Here is a 19,123-nt window from a genome sequence, read left to right as displayed (position 1 = left end):
CTGGGGGATGATTCTATAGCGAGAACACTCACCATAAAGAGGGTACGTGTGTAATATGGGATTATTCAATAGCTAGAACTAGAACCACACATAAAGTATATGTCTTGTTGGGGGATTATTCTATAGCGAGAACCCTCATCACAGAGGAGGTACATGTGTAATGTGGGATTATTCAATAGCGAGAACCCTCATCACAGAGAGGTACATGTGTAATGTGGGATTATTCAATAGCTAGAACTAGAACCACACATAAAGTATATGTCTTGTTGGGGGATTATTCTATAGCGAGAACCCTCATCACAGAGGAGGTACATGTGTAATATGGGATTATTCAATAGCTGGAACTAGAACCACACAGAGAGTATGTGTCCGACTGGGTGATTATTCGATAGCGAGAACGGTACCACGAGAACCCTCACAAGGAAGATACGGATTGTTTTTAGGGAAGGATCAATCAGTAATCTAAAACCCTCACCACATAGAAGGTACATTGGGAGATTATTCTATGGCAAGACCCACATTCACTTGGAGGTGGGAGAGGGAAGATTTATTCCATAGCCAGAACCACGTGTGCTTGGAGGGTATATGTGTTACCAGGGTAACAGTCAATAGCTACAGATGTCCTATTGCAAGAACCACGACTACAAGGATTGGGTATGTGTTATTGGGGGCAACATCTGAATATAGAATAGTCTTTGTTTACTTGTTTACCATGCTCAGACACGAAAATGTCGACAGTATACAAACACGATACGTTTTGGTACAACGTACACACGGATGCACACAGTATTTTGTTATTTTTGTGAATTCCGACGGCATAAAAATTCATAGACAGACCCACAGGGCTCTCTGATTTCATTGATTTCAATATATACAGCCACTGTCAAATCTTCTGAAGTGTAACACTGTTAACGATCGGTTGTACAGAAAACAAGTTGATATCATGCCATTTCTTGAGACTTGGCATTTTTATTGACAATAGGACCAATCATATACAAGCACAATACTTATGACATACGCACTCAGGTGACATGCGCTCCGGGGCTGCTGTCAGCTGACGTGATGTCGCCTCGTCACGGACTGGTTACATCAGTGAATAGAAGTCACTTACAGTGTATTGATTACTAATGTGGTCGCGAGTAGCGGTAGAACAGCGACTGCTTTATCACTGTGATTATCTCAGTCACAAGGCTATCTACAATGTCTTCATGCTCCACAAACTCTGGGAGGCACCAAACACTCCGCATGGGAAAGGGGTGGTTTCGGATGTGAGGATGAGGACATGTGGAATGATGTTGTCAGGGTGTGGTGAGGGTGAGGACAGTGGTATGATGGGGTGAGGACAGTTTTATGATGGGGTGAGGGTGAGGACAGTTTTATGATGGGGTGAGGGTGAGGAAAGTGGAATGATGTGGTGATGTGATGATGTGGTGATGTTGAAGACATGGAATGATGGGACAGTGAGGTGGTGAGGCTGACAATGGAATGATGTGGTGATGCTGAAGACATGGACTGATGGGACAGTGAGGTGGTGAGGCTGACAATGAAATGATGTGGTGATGTTGAAGACATGGACTGATGGGACAGTGAGGTGATGAGGCTGACAATGGAATGATGTGGTGATGTTGAAGACATGGACTGATGGGACAGTGAGGTGGTGAGGCTGACAATGGAATGATGTGGTGATGTTGAAGACATGGACTGATGGGACAGTGAGGTGAGGCTGACAATGGAATGATGTGGGTGATGTTGAAGACATGGACTGATGGGACAGTGAGGTGGTGAGGCTGACAATGGAATGATGTGGTGATGTTGAAGACATGGACTGATGGGACAGTGAGGTGGTGAGGCTGACAATGGAATGATGTGGTGATGTTGAAGACATGGACTGATGGGACAGTGAGGTGGTGAGGCTGACAATGGAATGATGTGGTGATGTTGAAGACATGGACTGATGGGACAGTGAGGTGGTGAGGCTGACAATGGAATGATGTGATGTTGTGACTAGGATACAGGAACAATATAATGTATGATTTTATTGTAAGCAAGGCATAGTAAATACTTTAAAGCAACGTACCTGTGACATTGACCACTGCACAGGCCATCTCCAGGAAAACCCCTTTGTACCAGTCGATGCCCTTGTGGGACTGGAAGGGACTTGTTGAGTTCAGTCACCTATGGTCTCAGGGGCGCGTGAAAACCATCACGTGCTCCGCTGCTAAGTCATAATCTCAGTAAGTTTCCGTTTGAATCTGTCATACAGGTGAAGAATTAATTCCTATTTGAGGGTCCCTGACGACGCATCCATAAGCTGGTTAACTCATTTGTTGTACCGGGGCCTTGTAGGTAAGCCGGAACTGTCCTGTTTTTGGTAGCACCGTGAGGCTCAACTCCTCATATCACTTGTGTTTATCCCCACACTTGGAACCGTCTCTTCACACGGTGGCGTGTTACACTTGGCGTCTGTTGGCACCAGTGACGACGAGGACTCCAGCCACTCTCCTGATCAATAAGACGAATGAGTGAGTTTAAGTATGTGCATATATCAAGACTCAACTCCTCTATAACACTGCTTTGTCTCGGTAGCTCAATGGGATTCTATCATTATGTTGAACGAGAGAAATCTCATGGGAATCTTGTTATAGGGCGATTTATAGATTCAGTCAATATGGTTATATCTCATTTCAACTATCTCGCCCACAGTTAGTCGAAATGACAGACCTCAGCAAACCGCACAATAAGCAGTGGCTGCTACACCATGATTACAACTCGACAATAATCCATAGGTTGTGACAGTTGTTGTGTGCGTGGAACATTGTACATATCCCAGCCACAATACTTCATGAGTTGTGACAGTTACCGTGTGAATACAATATTGTACATATCGCAGCCACAATACTTCATGAGAAGTGACAGTTACCGTGTGAATACAATATTGTACATATCCCAGCCACAATACTTCATGAGATGTGACAGTTACCGTGTGAATACAATATTGTACATATCGCAGCCACAATACTTCATGAGATGTGACAGTTACCGTGTGAATACAATATTGTACATATCCCAGCCACAATACTTCATGAGATGTGACAGTTACCGTGTGCTTGGAACATTGTACATATCCCAGCCACAATACTTGAAGAGATGTGACAGTTACCGTGTGCGTGGAACATTGTACATATCCCAGCCACAATACTTGAAGAGATGTGACAGTTACCGTGTGAATACAATATTGTACATATCGCAGCCACAATACTTCATGAGAAGTGACAGTTACCGTGTGAATACAATATTGTACATATCCCAGCCACAATACTTCATGAGATGTGACAGTTACCGTGTGAATACAATATTGTACATATCGCAGCCATAATACTTCATGAGAAGTGACAGTTACCGTGTGAATACAATATTGTACATATCGAGATGTGACCACAATACTATCATGAGAATACTTCATGAGATGTGACAGTTACCGTGTGAATACAATATTGTACATATCCCAGCCACAATACTTCATGAGATGTGACAGTTACCGTGTGAATACAATATTGTACATATCCCAGCCACAATACTTCATGAGATGTGACAGTTACCGTGTGAATACAATATTGTACATATCCCAGCCACAATACTTCATGAGATTGTGACAGTTACCATGTGAATACAATATTGTACATATCCCAACCACAATACTTCATGAGATGTGACAGTTACCGTGTGAATACAATATTGTACATATCACAGCCACAATACTTCATGAGATGTGACAGTTACCGTGTGCTTGGAACATTGTACATATCCCAGCCACAATACTTCATGAGATGTGACAGTTACCGTGTGCGTGGAACATTGTACATATCCCAGCCACAATACTTGAAGAGATGTGACAGTTACCGTGTGAATACAATATTGTACATATCCCAGCCACAATACTTCATGAGATGTGACAGTTACCGTGTGAATACAATATTGTACATATCGCAGCCACAATACGTCACGAGCTGTGACAATTATTGTGTGAATACAATATTGTACATATCCCAACTACAATACTTCATGAGATGTGACAGTTACTTGTGTGCGTGGAACATTGTACATATCCCAGCCACAATACTTCAAGAGATGTGACAGTTACCGTGTGAATACAATATTGTACATATCCCAGCCACAATACTTCATGAGATGTGACTGTCACCGTGTGAATACAATATTGTATATATAGCAGCCACAATACTTCATGAGATGTGACAGTTATCATGTGAATACAATATTGTACATATCGTAACCACAATACTTCATGAGCTAACACAGTGAGTGAGTGAGTGAGTGAGTGAGTGAGTGAGTGAGTGAGTGAGTGAGTGAGAACGGGTGGACGGGTGGGTGGTCATGGGTGGGTGGTCGGTTGGATGGGTTTCGTGGGTGGCTTTGGGTGAGTGAGTGAGAATGAAGAATAGGTCTATTTCAAAAGAGCTGACATCGAATGACATTATAATAACCAGATTATAACATTTCTAAATATAGTTTAATAGCATGCAAATATTAAACTATCAGTTAACAAACACAGTATAAAAAGGGGCCAAAGATCGCAAGAAGCCAAAGTTAGGACACCACACTAAGGCCTTTCTTCTGCTTCCTGCACGGCTTCCTGCACGCCCTCCTGCAAGGCTTCCTGCACGCCCTCCTGCACGGCTTCCTGCACGCCATCCTGCACGGCTTCCTGCACGGCCTCCTGCACGGTTTCCTGCACGGTTTCCTGCACGGCTTCCTGCACGGCCTCCTGCACGGCTTCCTGCACGGCCTCCTGCACGGTTTCCTGCAAGGTTTCCTGCACGGCCTCCTGCACGCCCTCCTGCACGGTTTCCTGCATGGCTTCCTGCACGGTTCCTCAGCAAGATATTTTACCATTCCTTCAGCTGCTAGCAACTGCAGTGAATGTTAGCTATTTACATGTACCTAAAATGTACAAATATACTAAGATTAAAAACGGTGATAGATATGAATATTCACTGAATGATGTTGGATGATATACCTTTTCAGGGAGGACAATAGTTTTTCATTACTCCAATCCCCGTCAAGGATATACATAATACATTATAATAATGCATTTATATAGCGCCTAGTATCCATCTGACTAGTTGACACGGGACTCTGTAATCACAAATTGATTATTATTACCCCGGATAACCCAAGCTGCATGTGAGGCGTTAGAAGGTTAATAGTCACATGACTTATCTCACCGGGTACCCATTTTCTGCTGGATGAACAGAGGCAATTTTGAACAAACTCACTTGTCTAAGGTGAGCCACATGTATCACATGTGCTTTGTTGTTGTGCATGACTGAAGTCCAAGAAACCCTCAGGAGTCAAGTTACCAAACAATCATAAGTTCATAATCATATTCTACCTACATATATATGAATAACGTCAAAATGTATCATGTGGTTCAATTCCTTTTGAAAAACCAATAATCAAATAAGAACTAATTATATCTAAAAAGTCCTTCATAGGATGATTTGAAATTTTATCCTTTGTGAAGGAAAAATCAAAACAGTCAAGCAGAACATGCCTCACTGTGATTCTTCACAAAGGAACAAAACATGGGATCCGGATCGTCCAACAAATATTCATGTGTGTATCTCGAGTGGCCAATGCCACATCTGTACTGACAACACAAGTAGGTTTAACCGATAGTTGGTTTAATTTCATGTAACTTATTTATACCTACATCTTTTGCATTTGACCTTTAATGTAATTTCTCATTACAGGCATTTAATCACAGATTAGATATGGTGTCACAGATTGGTGAGTGCTGTTTTGAGTGCTGTTTTGGCTGCAGCATCAGTCATAGTGTAATGCCAACCTTGCTGGGTAACCAACAGAAGAGAATGTCGTACTGGCTAGTAGCGAGATTAATATATAATTCTATGATTTTAAATAAAAGTGGATGTTTACAAGAAATATTCGTTATGGCCTGGAGACAGGAAAGGGAAACAGAAAATGTACTGGACAAAAATAGGTAGTGATCTATGTAAAATCTATTTATTCATTGACACACTGATAAAATATCAATCATAAAAATACCAATATCACTGACATATTTTGTCCAGTATATTATGAAATGCTATCAATTTATTTAGTTTGAGCATTTACATAATTTAAAGCTATTGATTCTGCTGTAAACATTGAACTGTCATTTAGTAATCATGATGATATGGTTCTGGATCTCCTGAAAGTATTACTGACATCTGTAAATATTGATTTGTAGTTACTGTAACTGGTTCTTAATTGATTATATTCTTGCAGATACATAAGTTGCTTTGTGGTCGATTTGTTTAGTTTAGTGTTAACGAAAGATCCACCTGTGGCTTAAGCAGTTGAAGAGTGAAAAGTATTTGGGTTGGGTAAATTTTGTTACAGCAGTGTTCTTATGTAGTGTTCTTATGCCTAGGGATGGAATAAGTTATTTTTTCTTGCAACACAGAATTATAAACACAGTCAATAGCTGGATTAGTTAGATTTTAAAATGGTTTAGTGGGACAGTTTTGCGTCGTTGTTTTAGAGATGGCTGTGGGACAGTTTTTGGGTCGTTGTTTTGGAGATGGCTCATCAGCTTGCACATACATTCTATTATTTGGATTCTAAAGGAATCAAGGCAAAACCTCAGGCCTGGATGATGAAATGTAACCAAAAGACGTGTCACATGCCTTTTCTAGATAAAGAAAATAGATAGACACTGCAAATTTGTTGTTAATAATGACATTTTTAACAAATGACTACATGCGGACTAAATGTTAAACGGTACGAATTTTTCGAAATTCACTTTAAATATTTGTTGATAAGTTATTTAATTCTAAGTACCATATCCATACGTTCCACGGTTGTACAAATGAAATGGGACGATAATGCGATCGACTGGTATGATGAGGTGCAGGTTTCGGCATGGGAACAACTTTGGCATCGTTCCCTGATGGTGGGGATTTACCAGATATCCAAGTGTCATTAAATATATCTAACAGGGTTTCTGAACATGATTCTGGTAAATGTTTCAGGAGTTGATAATGTATATCATCATCACCTGTAGCGGAATCATGAGCTTGGCCAAGAGCATCATGAAAGTCTCGAATAGAAAGATATTTCAGATAATCTGATTATTCTGTTATCTGAATTGAAATTTATGTTTCTCTTTTCTTGCTGCTTTCGATATTTTTTAAGACGAGGAAGAATGTTTAGCCAAAGTTTCACCAAGTTTATTTGCAATATATATACACTCACGAGCAAAAGAAACGTCCCCAAAATTCAATTTATATTATATTTGCTGGATATGGTCAAAAACATGAAAAACAGTACTGAACACATTGCCCAAACACACAAATGTATGACTCCCCAAGGAAATGCACGTGTTGCATGCCAGAAGCGGGAATAATGACTTTATTTAGTGAAATTTCATGCACGTGCAGGAAATCACCCGTATGGAGATCGGTCATAAAACACGTTGGAAACTGTTCTTTGCAAACACAATCTTCTGAAAAACCAGTAGAGCATGCCTCGATTAACAGCAGAAACGAGAGAAAGACCGATTGGCATGCTGCAGCTGGGGGCAACGCACGACCATGTTGGAAGAATCCTGGGTTGTGCAAAAAGAACGATTAGGACATTTGTCACACGTTACAGACAAATTGGAAGAGTGATCGACCGGAAGTCACTACCCCACAAGAGGGCCGTTATATACGGACGCTTCATTTAAGCAACAGATTCCTCGCCGTGACGTCATCATTAGTGCTTAGCCTTGGTCATCGCGTCAGCAGGTGGACAGTGTCCAGACGACAACGTCAACATGGAAATCGGAGCCTATAGACCGTTGAGGGGCATGACGTTACCTCCAGAATATCGACGTCGAAGATTGGTTTTGGCCAGGAATGTTCGTCAGTGGCAGCAACGGAACCGGCAACGGGTTTTATCAGCGTCGAGAGTAGGTTCCATTTGAACAGAACTGAAGATCCGAAGACGTGTCTACCATCGGCAAGGGGAACGGACGGCACGTTGTTGCGTTCAGGAAACGAAAACATATGGTAGAGGGAGTGTGACGGTTTGGGATGGCATGTTGGAACACCAAGACCGGCCTTGTTATCATCAATGGCAGCCTGACAGCCCCTCGGTATGTTGATGAAGTTCTGTGGCCCCATATCCTGCCTTTCCTCCAGCAATATCCAGGAACCTTGTTTCAACAAGACAATAGAACACCTCACACCGCTTTTGTCACAACTGCCATTCTCAACGTCAACAACGTGTTCGTACAGCCTTGGCCACGAAGATCCCCTGACATTTCTCCGACAGAGCACTTGTGGGGCTATCTTGAACGTCTGATTCTACAGCTTCCACATCCTCGATTGACGAGAAATGCACTGGCTCAGGCATTACAGACAGAATTGCGTCGGATCCAAAGTCACGTGGTCAGGAGACTTACACATGCGGCCTGACGACGTATTCTGACGTGCACAGGTGTAAGCGGTGGACATGCGCGGTATTGACGATCTCCCTTCCCATTTCAACCTCTGTTTTGTCATTTGTTGTTTTGGTTTGCGTTCGAATACTGGACAATCGACCAACAGGTGACAACATTCCCTGTACCACTGTTAGGTTTACCACGTCCTCTTTCTTTATGTCAGACATGCTTTACATACACCTTCGTCATGCATAGTAAACGTGCATATCTATTCGTGGTTGAGCTTGTGTTGTTTGGTAGTTGAAAAATACTTGGGGACGTTTGTTTTGCACGTGAGTGTAGTGTCATAAATAGTTCATTTTCATTTTAAAGATAGTCGATGTTCGATTTGGTACCCTTACCTTTAATTCTCTTTATCACGTTCCATACCTTAGGTATCTGCAACCGTGAAACAACCTCAGTTCATGGATACTTGCCCATGAAAAGTAGGTGAATATCGAGTTTCTGTGCAAATATCGAGTTAAAAGGGTAATTTTGCTTGTTGGGACCATGAAATTATATCGAGATATCCGAAATATCGAGACATCCGTATCGAGTTAAAAGAGCTTGAATAATGATAAATTATGAAGGATTTTGCCGGGACCGAGACGTTATATCGAGACAACCGAGATATCGTGTTATCAGAGTTCGACACAACGGTGCTCGACTGTATTTTCGTGACACACTTTTCCTATTCACTCACCAGCTACATTGTTTAATTCATCAGAAAAACAACAACATTTAAATGGATCAGGAAGGTCAATGGATAGTTCAGGTTTAACCATCTTTGTTCACCGAGTTTCATACAAAGGCCATTTAGCCTTTGTAAAGAGATCATTGTGCACTGACCATGTAAATTCATTCAATGAGTGTGAATCTATTACAGATAAATCTAATTACTATACATGTATATGTACCAGTAGCAGGGTAAGTTTCTGAGTCATCATTAAAAAGATGAACAGGTCATTATTGGACATAAAATCTTTTCCTTTCTCTTTTCCTTTTTATTAATGTTTGAACTTCCTCATAAAGTATTGTGTCCATTTATATCACCCATGATGATACAGGGTTTTGTGAGCTGGTCGTATAAGTCTAGACGTCTGCAGAAGACTCAAAGAAGGAGGAAGGTAAAAGAAGCAAAATGTGAAGGTAATATTCAAGGTAAGACGAACTGCCACAGCTTGCAGATTTGTGTTTAGGGGTTCATCACTATGGATGACGCCCTGACGCACTAAAATAGAAGTGTCTCCGGTAGCCTTATCACTAGGACGAGAAAATGAATGAATTGAACTATATTGCCTTTAATCAAATTTATCTGTTTGTTTAAGATATATTTCTTGTAAGAAGATAGCTCATGGGTTTATATCCTGTGTTAATAACTGCAGTTCATTAAATTATGCCTAAGTCCCCTGCAAATCCACTGAAGTAGATTTGAATGGCTCGTGGTGGTTCGATAGGAGATCGCTCACGTGAACGTGAAGAGTTGCTATGTTGTGAAGACGGAGTAACATCCATAGCTCAGAGAAGTTATGTAGGTTTATTGATGTTTGACATTTTACTGTCAAAACTTCTTTTTCCTGTTTCCACAATAGACAGGATTTAGAAAATGCAACGCGTTTGCCCTACAGGTAATGTTAAATAAGTCTGCTAGGCAATCAGAGCCTTAATGGATGCTACCTCAACGATGACAAACAATCGGGCGAGTGCAAGATTTAGAACCAGGTCCAAATTTCTTCCACTTATATACATATACCTCCACTCCGATGTTGCAATATCCTGCTTTTATAGATTTAGGTGTGGAAGCAAACGAAAAGGTGAAAAATATGTGTTGGTTGGAATAATGCATTCTCAATCTTTCTTTGTGAAAGGTTTCACGGAAGTGTGCTGTACTTGCAAGATTTCATTTTCTGTCATTTCTGCCAGACAGCGGGTTCTGTCGTGGATAATTCCTCGAATTTAATGTAGTGTTCTGAGCACAGAAAAGTTAGTGTTGCAAAAGTAGTACATCTTGATAGCTCGCTGTCTCTACGCCCACTGAACCAAAAGAGAGCTTTAAACGATTCTTCACCTTACCACAGATATCTTCAATAGCTTTTACAGATAGCAAAGGAAATAATTTCAAAGGGAGGACATTTCTGGATTCAACTTTTAGAAACCGTGTCCAACACTTTGAATTTTGTTCAGTAGTTTCACCATCATGGGATGAGAAGCTATCAGCTTCAATATTCAAATATGTTTAAATGCCAGGAGTATGTTAATATTGATAACTGATAACACATACCCGCAGGATGTACATACAAATTAGATAACACAAAGATCATAAAATATGTAGATAATGTTAAGAAAGAATGATTAAGAATACACTTGATAACAAATGAGCGTTGATCTGCGTTCCCTGAAAAGATCAATCCGGAAACAGGTTACCCATCCAGGGGCGTAGCAAGCCACCTTTTTCGTGTAAGTCCGATAGGTTGCAAAACTTTACATTTAGATAGTATTGAGGGCTTGCCCAACATTTTTTGCAACAATCATGTGTAAGCCCGGACTTTTTTTCTACAACGGTAGGTACGCCCCTGCCATCAAACAAAAAACTGACAAGTTTCAGCTGAGTTTGGAAGCGATAGCGTGTGATGTCTCCCTCAGCTGCGACACAAGCCGCACCTCGCCGTTTCATACAGTAGACAAGTCTTTGAAGGAAGGCTTGAGGAATCCTGTTCCACCCCCACCAGAATGGCTTCCATTTCCTGAAGTGCGTGATTGTCTTCAGATTATTTTTTTCACACAATACGTTTGCAGTTGAGTATAAAAGCAACCACTACGTGGACAACGCCGTCTTACACACTGCCGTTAGGAGAAATAGGGAAGTGGATTTAATTAAACCTCGAAACTCACTGAGGTTAGAATATTTAGTCCAGTTATGCTACTGAAATTGTTGACCAAAGATATAGTTACATTTCTGTCAGCAAAAGTACAAATCAAATGTCAAAGGTGAATATCATCTGGAAAAACTATATTTGAAAAGTTAGGTGCCTTCATTGATAACACCCATGTGAGATTGGGGGTTGGGGGGTGGGGGCATTGCAGTAAGAAGAAGACATCCGTACGTCGTTGCCTGTGGACAATCAGGACAATCCAATGATTGACACCATGATGATACGATAACTGAGCATGTGTTTATGGATCACGACCAAACAGTGATAATATCTGGCGTTCGCGAGAAGGTGGGCGTCTACTGCCCCACCAGTTGCACCCGTCTTAAACATGCAAAGGCTAGGCACCTTTTCACCTGAAAAAAATGGGGAACGTATGGTATTGGGAATTGCATCCGACATCATTTTTGCCAACTGATTCATCAGATTTTGAAATGCATCCACCTGAAGAAAGGGCAGGAACTAGCCCTGAAACGTCGTGTGGAACAAATAAAGAAATTGTTATCCATATGTTTGTCTTGTATTACTACACCAACTTCTAAATGCCTTTGAAGAATTTCATCAGTTTCAGGTATTCTGTGGAAAGGGTTTTGCGCTTTTCTTTACACGATCAAACATCTCATGGAAAGAGTATTACCACATATATATCCTACAGGAAAGCAACTGGCTTCAAATGGGGAAATACATTTATACACAACAGTTTGGTTTTTTCTCAAGAACAGTGACAGTGTACGTGGAACTGAAAACTGAGATATACGTGGTTAATTTGCTTTTTCAGTTCAGTTACATCTGTTCATACCCAATGGTAAGCGGATGGCTAAAAGGTGATTTACGACGCTTCATCCAATCATGGTTACAGTTGCTTCTCTTATAGTCCGTCAACCTAACTTTTGGAACACGGATTTTTGCAAGTTACGTTTAAACAACAAAAGGTATCCAACTTGGCTCAGTTAATAATGATACCCGTCGACCTAACTGGGTGTTGAATTTCTAAAATTTATGTCAACTATTAAATATTTTACTAAAGGAACTATCATATAAAGTTTCTGACAACAACATTTTCACACGGGAGTACTGGCAAGCCCTGGAATAGCTATCAACAATGTCGCAGTGTGTGACGGACTATAGTACATCCTATCTCTCTCTACGTTGGATAGACTCACAGTAAAAGAGCCAACAAAATTTACACTGTCAAAATACCACTAGCGTTGAATAATAACTCAATACACGTAATCCCTAATACCCGTCGGTTACATTAATCAAGTGTACCAAAGACGTACATACATCATTGAGTGTACCTAATTCAGTGGAACGTTGTAAGTCATGTGGTCGAGAATCCTCTTCGGTGGATTCTGTCCAATAGTAACCAAAATCAACTCCAAGCTTAGCGAATTTCATGTAAGATGAGAAAGCAATTTTTCCAGCGTCAGGAACCGAACACTTTGAGGCTCGGCATTTTTTGGTAACATCTGTGACATTTTATGAGGGTTATAACATTATTCTGAACACGTTAGAAGAAAATACAATGTGAACAGGAAAACATGTACAGATTAGTCTGGAAACGGAATACACGCCTTGTCCCGTTTACGTGCTGAAAGGTTAGTGGCATAACATACCACCGCACATACATTATCTGCACGCTTCTGATGATTGATACTGTGCCCATTACAAAGATTGAAATGAATCTTGACATAGGAATTAAACAGTGTTACCAAATTCATTTTGCATAGCTGTTCAGGATAAATGGACTTCCTTTATATACAGACATTCTGTAAACACACAGCAATTATATATTAATGCATTCTTCTGAGTACACCGGTTGTTCGTGTGGAAAGTCAAATAGCTCCAAGGAAATTGATCGAATGAGAACTCAGCGCTCTTAAAGAGATCAGTGAAGATATCCCTGATGATAGAAATTGAAGACCCTAAGTTTCAAGGTAAACCAAACAGCACTTATCAATTAAACTGAATCAACAATCAAAGTTATAACTGCCCTCCAACCTGCTGCACATCAAACACATTTTTTAAAAGTTGTTCTTTGCTGATAAGAGTCAGAACTTCTGTACTCAGCCGACAAAATTCCTATCAACATATCACTTTGGTGTAACATAATCTCTAGGCATTTGTCAGGCAACAAACTCACACTCTTTAATGCCAATTGTGTAAGTGATGTGTGTTAACAGTAGGGAATCAGATTCCTACACTGGCATCATCACCGATTTTCAGTTACCGCATAATCGAGACTAGTTATTCTCTGGCGTTGACGTCTTACATTATACAACTCATCGCTAAAACAAACAGATGAGCAAATTCATGACTCCATTGTTACAAACAGGCCTGTGTGTTGTCATACTCGAAAAGAAAAGACATGTGACATAATCTTAAATCCTAGTCAATTTGCGTAGATCGATGTTCAAGACGTCAACAACTGGATTGTCCGGACCACGTTATTTACAGAACACCGTCATGTAACTGGAATATCCTCAGCGGGACATTGAACAACCCCAAACATCTTCTCTACTAGACCTACAGTGAGTTTCTCGGTAAACTCCAGTGAAGTTCGCCATGAGAGTCTTTGCACTGTTGCAATATATCCTAAAGGGAGATCATTTACGAAATATTTCTCGTGACCAGACACCGGACGTACGTTACCATATCCCATAATCACCACATCATTGTCACAATGAGAAGTGACAAAAAATTCAAATACACCTATGGATTTATCAACAAACTAAATTATAAATCAACAACAAATGCAAAAATGATAATATCCAAGAAACAAATGAAATTCTTGGGAATTAAAAGACGTCTTCAAAGCATGTTTTACTCTTATATAATTAATACTCAACTCAACTCCTCTCTCCTCTCCTCTCCTCAACTCCTCTCCTCTCCTCTTCTCCAGGAGAGATGAAACGTATCAAGTCAGCCAGTGTGTTATTGTGGAACACTATCCCATCCCTCACACACCAGTCACATCTCAAAATGAGCCCCACCTCGTCAGTTCCGTCTCTGTGGCGCAATCGGTTAGCGCGTTCGGCTGTTAACCGAAAGGTTGGTGGTTCAAGCCCACCCAGGGACGCACTTGCTTTTTGTAAACATAAGTAATTGATATTTCGCTCTTTTCATTTTACAGATGTCTATAGTTGACACAAATACATACTTCAAAATGATAATATCAATCTAAGCAAGTTTCTGACGCACTTGGGATATTCATTAATGTCAGGTCGTCATCTCTTGAGCATCCTAATGAACAACAACTCCGTGCACATGCACGGCAGGAATAAAGCCAGTATTCACTCCTTCAACATTCCTGCTATCTATCAGCTTCCAATGTGGTCTAGTGGTTAGGATTCCTGGCTTTCACCCAGGCGGCCCGGGTTCGATTCCCGGCATTGGAACAAATTCTTTTTCCATCTCACAAGAAAATGAGTTCAACTGCAAGAAGTATGTTTTGTCATGTGCACAGTCATAAGTAAAAGGCATGCATTTGAATTCATAGATTTAAGTTCATGTATATCCTAGTGTCCACATTTTCCAATACATGCATCAAGTCAGCCAGTGTGTTATTGTGGAACACTATCCCATCCCTCACACACCAGAGGATGAAACACACCATGAGACGTTTCCTTCTGCAAGGACACTTACCTTCCACCACACCAGTCACATCTCAAAATGAGCCCCACCTCGTCAGTTCCGTCTCTGTGGCGCAATCGGTTAGCGCGTTCGGCTGTTAACCGAAAGGTTGGTGGTTCAAGCCCACCCAGGGACGCACTTGCTTTTTGTAAACATAAGTAATTGATATTTCGCTCTTTTTCATTTTACAGATGTCTATAGTTGACACAAATACATACTTCAAAATGATAATATCAATCTAAGCAAGTTTCTGACGCACTTGGGATATTCATTAATGTCAGGTCGTCATCTCTTGAGCATCCTAATGAACAACAACTCCGTGCACATGCACGGCAGGAATAAAGCCAGTATTCACTCCTTCAACATTCCTGCTATCTATCAGCTTCCAATGTGGTCTAGTGGTTAGGATTCCTGGCTTTCACCCAGGCGGCCCGGGTTCGATTCCCGGCATTGGAACAAATTCTTTTTCCATCTCACAAGAAAATGAGTTCAACTGCAAGAAGTATGTTTTTGTCATGTGCACAGTCATAAGTAAAAGGCATGCATTTGAATTCATAGATTTAAGTTCATGTATATCCTAGTGTCCACATTTTCCAATACATGCATCAAGTCAGCCAGTGTGTTATTGTGGAACACTATCCCATCCCTCACACACCAGAGGATGAAACACACCATGAGACGTTTCCTTCTGCAAGGACACTTACCTTCCACCACACCAGTCACATCTCAAAATGAGCCCCACCTCGTCAGTTCCGTCTCTGTGGCGCAATCGGTTAGCGCGTTCGGCTGTTAACCGAAAGGTTGGTGGTTCAAGCCCACCCAGGGACGCACTTGCTTTTTGTAAACATAAGTAATTGATATTTCGCTCTTTTCATTTTACAGATGTCTATAGTTGACACAAATACATACTTCAAAATGATAATATCAATCTAAGCAAGTTTCTGACGCACTTGGGATATTCATTAATGTCAGGTCGTCATCTCTTGAGCATCCTAATGAACAACAACTCCGTGCACATGCACGGCAGGAATAAAGCCAGTATTCACTCCTTCAACATTCCTGCTATCTATCAGCTTCCAATGTGGTCTAGTGGTTAGGATTCCTGGCTTTCACCCAGGCGGCCCGGGTTCGATTCCCGGCATTGGAACAAATTCTTTTCCATCTCACAAGAAAATGAGTTCAACTGCAAGAAGTATGTTTTTGTCATGTGCACAGTCATAAGTAAAAGGCATGCATTTGAATTCATAGATTTAAGTTCATGTATATCCTAGTGTCCACATTTTCCAATACATGCATCAAGTCAGCCAGTGTGTTATTGTGGAACACTATCCCATCCCTCACACACCAGAGGATGAAACACACCATGAGACGTTTCCTTCTGCAAGGACACTTACCTTCCACCACACCAGTCACATCTCAAAATGAGCCCCACCTCGTCAGTTCCGTCTCTGTGGCGCAATCGGTTAGCGCGTTCGGCTGTTAACCGAAAGGTTGGTGGTTCAAGCCCACCCAGGGACGCACTTGCTTTTTGTAAACATAAGTAATTGATATTTCGCTCTTTTCATTTTACAGATGTCTATAGTTGACACAAATACATGCTTCAAAATGATAATATCAATCTAAGCAAGTTTCTGACGCACTTGGGATATTCATTAATGTCAGGTCGTCATCTCTTGAGCATCCTAATGAACAACAACTCCGTGCACATGCACGGCAGGAATAAAGCCAGTATTCACTCCTTCAACATTCCTGCTATCTATCAGCTTCCAATGTGGTCTAGTGGTTAGGATTCCTGGCTTTCACCCAGGCGGCCCGGGTTCGATTCCCGGCATTGGAACAAATTCTTTTTCCATCTCACAAGAAAATGAGTTCAACTGCAAGAAGTATGTTTTGTCATGTGCACAGTCATAAGTAAAAGGCATGCATTTGAATTCATAGATTTAAGTTCATGTATATCCTAGTGTCCACATTTTCCAATACATGCATCAAGTCAGCCAGTGTGTTATTGTGGAACACTATCCCATCCCTCACACACCAGAGGATGAAACACACCATGAGACGTTTCCTTCTGCAAGGACACTTACCTTCCACCACACCAGTCACATCTCAAAATGAGCCCCACCTCGTCAGTTCCGTCTCTGTGGCGCAATCGGTTAGCGCGTTCGGCTGTTAACCGAAAGGTTGGTGGTTCAAGCCCACCCAGGGACGCACTTGCTTTTTGTAAACATAAGTAATTGATATTTCGCTCTTTTTCATTTTACAGATGTCTATAGTTGACACAAATACATGCTACAAAATGATAATATCAATCTAAGCAAGTTTCTGACGCACTTGGGATATTCATTAATGTCAGGTCGTCATCTCTTGAGCATCCTAATGAACAACAACTCCGTGCACATGCACGGCAGGAATAAAGCCAGTATTCACTCCTTCAACATTCCTGCTATCTATCAGCTTCCAATGTGGTCTAGTGGTTAGGATTCCTGGCTTTCACCCAGGCGGCCCGGGTTCGATTCCCGGCATTGGAACAAATTCTTTTTCCATCTCACAAGAAAATGAGTTCAACTGCAAGAAGTATGTTTTGTCATGTGCACAGTCATAAGTAAAAGGCATGCATTTGAATTCATAGATTTAAGTTCATGTATATCCTAGTGTCCACATTTTCCAATACATGCATCAAGTCAGCCAGTGTGTTATTGTGGAACACTATCCCATCCCTCACACACCAGAGGATGAAACACACCATGAGACGTTTCCTTCTGCAAGGACACTTACCTTCCACCACACCAGTCACATCTCAAAATGAGCCCCACCTCGTCAGTTCCGTCTCTGTGGCGCAATCGGTTAGCGCGTTCGGCTGTTAACCGAAAGGTTGGTGGTTCAAGCCCACCCAGGGACGCACTTGCTTTTTGTAAACATAAGTAATTGATATTTCGCTCTTTTCATTTTACAGATGTCTATAGTTGACACAAATACATGCTACAAAATGATAATATCAATCTAAGCAAGTTTCTGACGCACTTGGGATATTCATTAATGTCAGGTCGTCATCTCTTGAGCATCCTAATGAACAACAACTCCGTGCACATGCACGGCAGGAATAAAGCCAGTATTCACTCCTTCAACATTCCTGCTATCTATCAGCTTCCAATGTGGTCTAGTGGTTAGGATTCCTGGCTTTCACCCAGGCGGCCCGGGTTCGATTCCCGGCATTGGAACAAATTCTTTTTCCATCTCACAAGAAAATGAGTTCAACTGCAAGAAGTATGCTTTTGTCATGTGCACAGTCATAAGTAAAAGGCATGCATTTGAATTCATAGATTTAAGTTCATGTATATCCTAGTGTCCACATTTTCCAATACATGCATCAAGTCAGCCAGTGTGTTATTGTGGAACACTATCCCATCCCTCACACACCAGAGGATGAAACACACCATGAGACGTTTCCTTCTGCAAGGACACTTACCTTCCACCACACCAGTCACATCTCAAAATGAGCCCCACCTCGTCAGTTCCGTCTCTGTGGCGCAATCGGTTAGCGCGTTCGGCTGTTAACCGAAAGGTTGGTGGTTCAAGCCCACCCAGGGACGCACTTGCTTTTTGTAAACATAAGTAATTGATATTTCGCTCTTTTTCATTTTACAGATGTCTATAGTTGACACAAATACATGCTACAAAATGATAATATCAATCTAAGCAAGTTTCTGACGCACTTGGGATATTCATTAATGTCAGGTCGTCATCTCTTGAGCATCCTAATGAACAACTCCGTGCACATGCACGGCAGGAATAAAGCCAGTATTCACTCCTTCAACATTCCTGCTATCTATCAGCTTCCAATGTGGTCTAGTGGTTAGGATTCCTGGCTTTCACCCAGGCGGCCCGGGTTCGATTCCCGGCATTGGAACAAATTCTTTTTCCATCTCACAAGAAAATGAGTTCAACTGCAAGAAGTATGCTTTTGTCATGTGCACAGTCATAAGTAAAAGGCATGCATTTGAATTCATAGATTTAAGTTCATGTATATCCTAGTGTCCACATTTTCCAATACATGCATCAAGTCAGCCAGTGT

General features: G+C 41.3%; 1 protein-coding gene and 14 non-coding genes across 15 annotated transcripts in view; 14 read left to right on the top strand and 1 right to left on the bottom strand.

The window, feature by feature from the left end:
• Positions 1 to 2,532, bottom strand: part of LOC124254198 (protein unc-13 homolog B-like) — a 219,012-nt gene extending 216,480 nt beyond the window's left edge. Inside the window, 1 exon segment of the mRNA XM_046688088.1 lies at positions 2,078 to 2,532. Coding sequence (XP_046544044.1) covers positions 2,078 to 2,105 — 28 coding nt within the window. The 5' untranslated portion in view covers positions 2,106 to 2,532.
• Positions 2,533 to 14,423: 11,891 nt separating this feature from the next.
• On the top strand, positions 14,424 to 14,497 carry Trnan-guu. Its single transcript has one exon. It is a non-coding gene; the product is annotated as a tRNA-Asn (tRNA).
• Positions 14,498 to 14,744: 247 nt separating this feature from the next.
• Positions 14,745 to 14,816, top strand: Trnae-uuc. The gene has a single exon. It is a non-coding gene; the product is annotated as a tRNA-Glu (tRNA).
• A 297-nt stretch (positions 14,817 to 15,113) lies between these two features.
• Positions 15,114 to 15,187, top strand: Trnan-guu. Its single transcript has one exon. It is a non-coding gene; the product is annotated as a tRNA-Asn (tRNA).
• A 248-nt stretch (positions 15,188 to 15,435) lies between these two features.
• Trnae-uuc lies at positions 15,436 to 15,507 on the top strand. Its single transcript has one exon. It is a non-coding gene; the product is annotated as a tRNA-Glu (tRNA).
• Positions 15,508 to 15,805: 298 nt separating this feature from the next.
• On the top strand, positions 15,806 to 15,879 carry Trnan-guu. Its single transcript has one exon. It is a non-coding gene; the product is annotated as a tRNA-Asn (tRNA).
• Positions 15,880 to 16,126: 247 nt separating this feature from the next.
• On the top strand, positions 16,127 to 16,198 carry Trnae-uuc. The gene has a single exon. It is a non-coding gene; the product is annotated as a tRNA-Glu (tRNA).
• A 297-nt stretch (positions 16,199 to 16,495) lies between these two features.
• Positions 16,496 to 16,569, top strand: Trnan-guu. Its single transcript has one exon. It is a non-coding gene; the product is annotated as a tRNA-Asn (tRNA).
• Positions 16,570 to 16,816: 247 nt separating this feature from the next.
• Trnae-uuc lies at positions 16,817 to 16,888 on the top strand. The gene has a single exon. It is a non-coding gene; the product is annotated as a tRNA-Glu (tRNA).
• A 297-nt stretch (positions 16,889 to 17,185) lies between these two features.
• Trnan-guu lies at positions 17,186 to 17,259 on the top strand. Its single transcript has one exon. It is a non-coding gene; the product is annotated as a tRNA-Asn (tRNA).
• A 248-nt stretch (positions 17,260 to 17,507) lies between these two features.
• Positions 17,508 to 17,579, top strand: Trnae-uuc. Its single transcript has one exon. It is a non-coding gene; the product is annotated as a tRNA-Glu (tRNA).
• Positions 17,580 to 17,876: 297 nt separating this feature from the next.
• On the top strand, positions 17,877 to 17,950 carry Trnan-guu. The gene has a single exon. It is a non-coding gene; the product is annotated as a tRNA-Asn (tRNA).
• Positions 17,951 to 18,197: 247 nt separating this feature from the next.
• On the top strand, positions 18,198 to 18,269 carry Trnae-uuc. Its single transcript has one exon. It is a non-coding gene; the product is annotated as a tRNA-Glu (tRNA).
• Positions 18,270 to 18,567: 298 nt separating this feature from the next.
• Trnan-guu lies at positions 18,568 to 18,641 on the top strand. The gene has a single exon. It is a non-coding gene; the product is annotated as a tRNA-Asn (tRNA).
• Positions 18,642 to 18,886: 245 nt separating this feature from the next.
• Positions 18,887 to 18,958, top strand: Trnae-uuc. The gene has a single exon. It is a non-coding gene; the product is annotated as a tRNA-Glu (tRNA).
• Positions 18,959 to 19,123: the final 165 nt, after the last annotated feature.

The sequence above is a fragment of the Haliotis rubra genome, unplaced genomic scaffold (assembly GCF_003918875.1).
Source record: "Haliotis rubra isolate DU_JTF1 unplaced genomic scaffold, ASM391887v1 Scf115, whole genome shotgun sequence".
NCBI lineage: Eukaryota > Metazoa > Mollusca > Gastropoda > Lepetellida > Haliotidae > Haliotis > Haliotis rubra.
The sequence above is the reverse complement of the archived record's forward strand: the minus strand, read 5'-3'. Positions and strand labels throughout refer to the sequence as shown.